General features: G+C 37.7%; 1 protein-coding gene across 3 annotated transcripts; it reads right to left on the bottom strand.

Moving 5' to 3' along the window:
* Positions 1-22: 22 nt before the first annotated feature.
* Positions 23-7010, bottom strand: irf4a (interferon regulatory factor 4a). Of its 3 annotated transcripts, none has more exons than XM_042219462.1 (9): positions 5814-6339; positions 5466-5672; positions 5066-5252; positions 4189-4274; positions 3919-4090; positions 3313-3360; positions 2555-2947; positions 1037-1149; positions 23-234 (listed from the first exon to the last, which is right to left on the bottom strand). In XM_042219462.1, exons 1-9 carry the CDS (start codon positions 5847-5849, stop codon positions 82-84), a joined length of 1395 nt encoding a protein of 464 aa, XP_042075396.1. In that variant the 5' UTR covers positions 5850-6339; the 3' UTR covers positions 23-81. The 3 variants fall into 3 exon arrangements, with proteins under 3 accessions (XP_042075396.1, XP_042075393.1, XP_005912731.1); XM_042219459.1 differs by having other exon boundaries at positions 24-234; positions 3313-3393; positions 5814-6337; XM_005912669.3 differs by lacking the exon at positions 5814-6339 and adding an exon at positions 6350-7010 and having other exon boundaries at positions 25-234; positions 3313-3393.
* Between the last annotated feature and the right edge of the window lie 13 nt (positions 7011-7023).

The following is a 7023-nucleotide window of genomic DNA, read 5'->3' as shown; positions in this document are numbered from 1 at the left end:
TGTGTGTGTGTGTGTGTGTGTGTGTGTGTGTGTGTGTGTGTGTGTGTGTGTGTGTGTGTGTGTGTGTGTTTTGTATGCATGTCACTCCTGAATATGCTGCAGAGGTCTCTGGGAAGAGGGATAGTCAATTGTAGGAGAGGTGTTTTGTTCCTGGATGTGTTCATAGCTCCGTAGGTAGTGACCATTGTTCTGCTGGTAATAGTACACGAGTTTCCTGGCAAACAAAGGCTCCACCTAAAAGGAGAACATGACGATGTATGAAACATGTATGTTAACGTACCTATACAAGCAAAGACCATTGCTAAAACAACCAGTGGAAAAAGAAGACTTTATGGCTTTTATTTCTGATTTTTCCCTCCCAAAAATCATGACTATAACCTCTAATTAATATCAAAAATGGCGAAATAATATATCAGTCTTGTTAGCTAACTAGTTCGCTAGCTTGAAAGAAAATTACATTATTTTTTTTTAAACAAATAATGGGAAATTAGGCCCATTTGTTGTAAAACAAAATTAATGACTTAGGAAATTCTTTTTTAATTATTAATTTTTAAATAGAATATCGCCTTTTCAGCCACCACCCATCCCTCTCTCCAGTAGCCGTTATGAATGTACATCTCTCACATAAAAACATGCTAATCAATCACCAGTAAAATCCATTTTCTGTTATTTTACGAATGACGAATGAAAGCTGCTGACCTTAGTTATACTTCTAATGGTATAACTAACATACAACTTCCAAGAAACAGACCGTTTTCAGTTACAAATAAAATCTAAGAAAGCAAGTGAAATATAGCTTTAAGTTTAGCTCCAGTATCATAAACAGCAGAGGCTCTTGTTTAACTACACCGATTCCAATTAAAGGATGGTATTCAGATCTCTTGTTTTCTGAAAATAAGCATTTTCTAATATTAATACAGACTACTTTGATTGATCATTTAAAATCTGTTTTCATCGCCTACAGTTATTGTTCTTTTTGCTTTGTTTTTTTGTTTTATTGGGTAAAGTTTTACAGTTTTAAGCGAGTTTTATGTACCTGTGCTGTGATCATCTTCCTAGGGCGTTGTGGGTCAGGATATTCGTCTCCAAAACATAGCACCACCTGGTGTCTTGGTACATGACGGCCATTATGGGCAAAATCTTGAAGTTCTGTTAGAAAAAAGAACAAGGTAAGAAAGTTTAACCAAAAAAAAAGAGGTGTAATAAACACAAAACCCAATATGTACTCAGCCATGACATGTTTAGATTTCAGGTTACTAAAAAAGACATTAAAATCCCCTTCTTGCTAACGTGACATTTTCCTTAATCATGATGACTTTTCTGGAAACTACTGATGAGAATGACGCAAAATTTTACGTAAAATGGCACACCAAGCATTATCTTGCAGTGTGGTGGACCACAGGAGGTGGGTGGGGACTCCACATGCTTCGGCCCCCTGCTGAGAATGTGAGTGGCTTCTTAATGCTACCTCAAGACTTAAGAGGGACTTACCCAGACACACCACCTGCAGCTATCTCCACCTTCTTCATTGTCATCTCCATTATCAAAACCATTATCAATATGATCAAAAGCCATCGACATGCTTTAAGTAACTGAAGCTGTTTACCATTACAATGTTAATTATTCAAACCTGTCAAGGAATTTAATGACCGATTGTTTTTTTTCCATACGAGTATCCTCTACACTAGGACAAAAGAAAAGATGGAGCAGAAGATATATTGGCTTAAATAGACACAAATGTCTATTGAAAACAAGTGTGTGTGTAATCTGTATGATCTGAATAGCAAATTGAATGGAAACTCATGAAATCATTTTGTCCTTCAAGAAATATTGTAAAAGCTTGCAATACAATTCAGCATAATGGAATAAAAACACCTCAAATTATGAGTTTTAAATAAGAAAAATAACTAATTCGCAAAAATAACACATTTTACTAATATACTTCAGTATATATTTATAGCTCTTATATTTTAAAGGCAGTCAGTGTGTGCTATACGTTACGTCTAAATTGCCAACAGTTATGGGGACATTCTACAGTATAAGGCAGGTTTAGTTACTTGTTTCTTTGACGATTCAGATTTTGGATCCGTAATATTGCTTCATTATAGATCAAACTACTAAACTATGGAGAAAGCCAGGATTTTACATGGTAACACTTTTACTTTAACCTTACCTATTTGGCATTTAAAAGCAGCTGTACAATCCAGATCTGGGCATATGTTTGTTAAAAGGATTTGTCAGTGGGCAACCAGTGTATAAGTATAGAAAATATTTTTTCATCATGAAACTCAAGGTTAACATATTCTGTGCAAATTCTAAAGACTTTTTTCCTATTTAAAAAAAAAAAAAGACATTAATCAGTGAAAAGATTTTCTGACCTAACTTAAATAAAAGCCCTGAAGAGCACTTTCACCATTGTGGTCCACAAACAGAACAGAAAGTTAACATTTACAGTTTCACAAAAGCAGAAATATTGCATTGGACTGCATCACTTTTCTTGGGCGTTTTTGTGTGCTGTAGGTGGAAACACTGTAGCACAGCAGATATCACTTACCAATAAGGAATTGATGGGTGTCAAACAATTTGCATGACTGCTCCTTCTCCAACTTGTTGGGTTTATCCATATATGGAGCCAGAGGTCCTTCCCAATATACTCTGCCTTGGCACAGGCGCTTAGCATACAGCCCATCGGCTGCCATCCACAGAAGCACTCCCTTGTCTAGTATGTTAGGAAGCATCTCAGCACCCTGTCTCTGAGATTCAGGGTATGGGAATGGGAAAAGAATGACTTCTGCCCCACTGTGAAACTTGTCCTCTGGGCATGGAGAAGAAGGAGAGGAAGAGGAGGGAGAGGAGGAAGAAGTGATCCGGCATCCTTGCTGGCTGGTGGTGGTAACTTCCTTTACCAAAGTCTCTCTGTAGAATAGGGACACGTGCAGGCTAAGATCTGATGGAAAGAGAAAAGCATACATCAGGAACATAAAAATTTGAGCCTTGCTGTATGATAAAATGTAGGTCTCGAAAATTGCTAAACTTAAATAAAACTTTTATTTTAGCTGTCTTTGCATATAGAGTATTGCTTATTTCCTTCTAACCTTTCCCCAAATATTCTCAACCCTGAGTTTTTGTCTATTTTAAATAGACATGTTTCATGTTCTGAGATTTAAAAAATGGAAATACTAAATGCATAATGTGTTTGTAGTTTCTTACCTAGCCACACAAATAGATGTAGTGTAGATTAGTGAATATTTAGAAACAAGCATAGGAGTTAGTAAGAGTATCTGTTTAAATGGGCCTGAAACAGTTCTTTACCTGTTATGGCATTGTTATGGTCCACTGCATACATAGGCGGTTGAGACTCTGAAAAGTAGGTGTGGAAGGAGAGCTGAATACCTGCATGAAATTAATGAAATAAAATAAATGCGTGCAATGATTAGAAGGGGAGCATGCAAAAATTTAAAAGGGCAGGAGGAATAATTTTAAACTCTTATTTTTAACAAAGGAAGTATGAAGAATGTATCTCATCTAGCGCACCATAGCATGAGTGTGGAACTGTGGATAATCACTCTTAAAGCCAGGTTTGCCTACAGGTGGTAACATCAAATATATATCATGATTTGTAAGGAAGATACTGCAGCTAAATAGTTGTTTATATGTTATTTAAGATTTGCTTTTGATTAACAGTATATTGACATACTTAAAATATAACGTTCTGACTGAAAGTAATTAAACTCCTACAACTACGACTGGATAAAAGCATTACATTACAAAATAAAAAGACATGATTGGAAGTTCCCTTTATACTTAATCTTTTACATCATTCAGTCTGGAACAGAAATCACTGAAACTTTTGAAAAATGCTAGCCCATTCTGAATGTCATATCTGTAAAGCGTAACATGTATAGGTGAATATTGTACCGTTTTCTGAGTGTGACCCTGGCCAGGCCCGACTGATTGATGATGGATAGTGGCACTGACTATACTGCAGCTCTGGAAGTGGCCCGTGGTGATGTGGAAGAGGCTGTTGTTCTGGAGGTGCGTGGTAATCTCTCCAGTCCCTTCTCTCCTGAGAAACCATAAAACCAGGTACCTGAAAGATCAAACGAGTGGTCACTCAGAAAGTATGTCATTAAACCGAAACATTTCGTTCCCATGTATGTGCTAGGCTCAGCCACAAAATCTGCTGACCTGATTGTGCAGGGATGTATATGGAGGAATATAGCTAAGGGTATTTGCATGTGGTGAGGTCTCCTCCCCACTGGTCATCTTCATTCCTGTAAAAAAAAAAAAAAAAAAAACAACCCAAAAATGATTTCCTAAATAATCAATTTTTAAAAAAAGGAGAAATAGTGTGAAAAGAAAGATTCAGAACAACAATGCTTTATTGCACAGAGTTGTAAAAATATGTGAGGTGCAATATGTCACAAACCACACTAATCAAATTTATTTTGGCAGGGCTGAACTGTGAATACGTTTTGCACACTTGTGAAGCTGTGCTATTTTAATTTGAGTGACAGGGTTATTTTCAAAGCTAGTGCAACAGATGATTGAGTTCATCTGAATCTTGTTTATTTGGAGAATAAAGTGTTAGTACAGATAGCAAGAATTGCTCTGGTGTGACAAAAAGCGTTGTATGATGGCAGAGACTTAGTTATGCAAGGCTGGAGGTCGTCTGGTTGTGTTATGTGCACCCTGCACTTAGTAACCGAAGCCCTCTAAAAAAAGCACTACGGCCTTTTTGGTACATGCTTTGGCTTCCTTTGTGCTTCCTGCCTCATCACAACTGCAGTGGTGCATATGTATGTAAAAAAAAATGCCATAGACTATAAACAATATAAGTTGCTGTGTGAAATGTGTCAGTATTCTGTATGTGCAGGTGAATCAATGCTATGGCTATGGCATGCTTGTAGCCTGTACTACTTGCACAGGAATCCAAATAGAACCATTTTACTCCAAGCTACATGTGACATGTCCTACACAGGTTGTTAAAAGTGGTGCTTCATGTAATTCTACACAGCTTTAGAGTATTTTGCATGAACAATATCTAACTATATGTAATACTTACCTTTTTTGGCTCCCTCTGGAATGATTCTGTACACTTTGTACGGCTCAGAGATGTCCAGTTGGCTTCTTTCAACTATTTCATCAAAGTCATTGCTTTTATTAAGGGCACAGCGTAGTCTGGTTTTCCATGTAGGGGGATCTGGTTTATCTACACCTTCCTTATATTTTCCCTTGAACATCGCCCATGCCTGCATTAATCAGTGAAGAGATTTTTCTTTAAACTTCCTCTTTAGTCATGCCAAAGCAAGTCAGGAATTTGGAATTCACATGTTAGCAAATAGCACATGTTTAGTAGCTTACATTTTTCATACTTTTTGCTGCAATAATTCATGCAAAGCGTTCAAAATGCAATTGTCAGATGTTTTAGGTGCACTGTGAGGAGAAAGATGGGATGGTCTGACCTTAAAGAGTGCAGCATCCTCGTCTCTGTTATAGTCTTGTTTTCCTGCATGCTTCCACGGAATCCTAAAGATGCTTTTTTCATCGTTCTCCCAAACCAGGCCAGGATATCTCCCGCTGTCAATCTGATCGATGAGCCACTGTCTCAGTTTGCCATTGCCGCAACTGACTGACAGGCCACTGTCTTCATCCAGGTTCATCTGTGCAAACTGAGATAAAATGAGATCAAACTCGACACATATAAGACCTGTGGGCGCAGTAAACGTTCTAGCTTATTTATTATTTTTGATTCTAAGTTTTAGTCCTCGCCCCAAATCTGATATTATTAATTTGCCTATTCGACCACTTACAACATGTTTGGTTGCAATTTTAAACCGAAAAGTCATCGTTTTTTTTAATTAATGAAAGATTTGCCCTGTTAGTGAGCTCAAGCTCGCAGAGAATTTCCTCATGCAGTCACGCCGTTAGTAAAGGACGTGATCTGGCTCAAGTGAGTAAATATAACAATCACGTTTGGCACAATTTCCTTTTTCTGTCAGAGAAGTGTGACTTATATGAGACGCGTGCATAAATTAAAAAGAAAGAAAGTGTTATGATTCATCCGCAAGAGTTTAATCCCAGTTTTACAGAGGTGTGTAGCGGTTTTTTTTTAATGCTGTATTGTTTAGGAGCTATAACTCTAATTTAATGCCAAAATTACACAAACTAGTTCATGTTTTTGCCCGTGTAGTTAAATGCTGACATTTTCACCTGACTGAAACTTGTGGGGTCTCATAAGAATATTAAATATTTACATGTATTTTTTTTTTATAGTGAAAGAATATATAGAGAGCGAGACAGAGAGGTTGTGTGAATTTTCCTTATACAATGCGCTGATCTGGCTTACCTTTGAATATGTCAGGTCCACCGTTGAAATCTGTTTTGAAGCTTTCGGGTTCCAATTCTTCAACGTTATCACGTCTTAATTTGTTAAAGGGAGGAGCCTATCGGGCTCTGAGAAGTTCAAGAGGAGATGTTAAGCGCTCGGGCGCTCATTTCTGTGAAACTCGGCGCCCACACAGCGCTGCGGTGGGGAATCCCTTTAGAGACACCCTGAGCAGACACCGGGACGGAATGGAACAATTACCTGTAAGCTACGCTCACAAAAATATTTCCCCACCAATTTATTCTTGCAAAAGTCCGCACGTCCAACCTATTTTCCACAAATAAAACTGCTGATGGAAACGCCTTTAAAGTCTTTCATGTGCTATTTGTTAGCAGAGGTAGATGATGACAGGGTTTAATTAATTATCGTCAAAAGAAAAGCCATGGTTGAATTCAAAAAGCTTCTCATTATAGGAGGGCTTTGTTAGTAATACCGCCATCAAGTGGCTGCCCATGCTGCTCCCCAGCTATCTGAAGTGTGTATAGGAGACTGCTGCATATAAAATCTCATAATGGTAAAACAAAAGTGATGTATTTTAGTTTCTTTTAGTCTCTGCGACACCTGCAAAAAAGACCGATTAAAAGAACTCTATCTTGGTGTTTTTGATGCCACCATGCATGACCTCCCCCCGAACA

This window comes from Haplochromis burtoni, unplaced genomic scaffold, assembly GCF_018398535.1.
Source record: "Haplochromis burtoni strain Fernald_Lab_line unplaced genomic scaffold, NCSU_Asbu1 Contig_3, whole genome shotgun sequence".
NCBI lineage: Eukaryota > Metazoa > Chordata > Actinopteri > Cichliformes > Cichlidae > Haplochromis > Haplochromis burtoni.
This window is presented reverse-complemented; position numbering and strand designations above follow the sequence as displayed.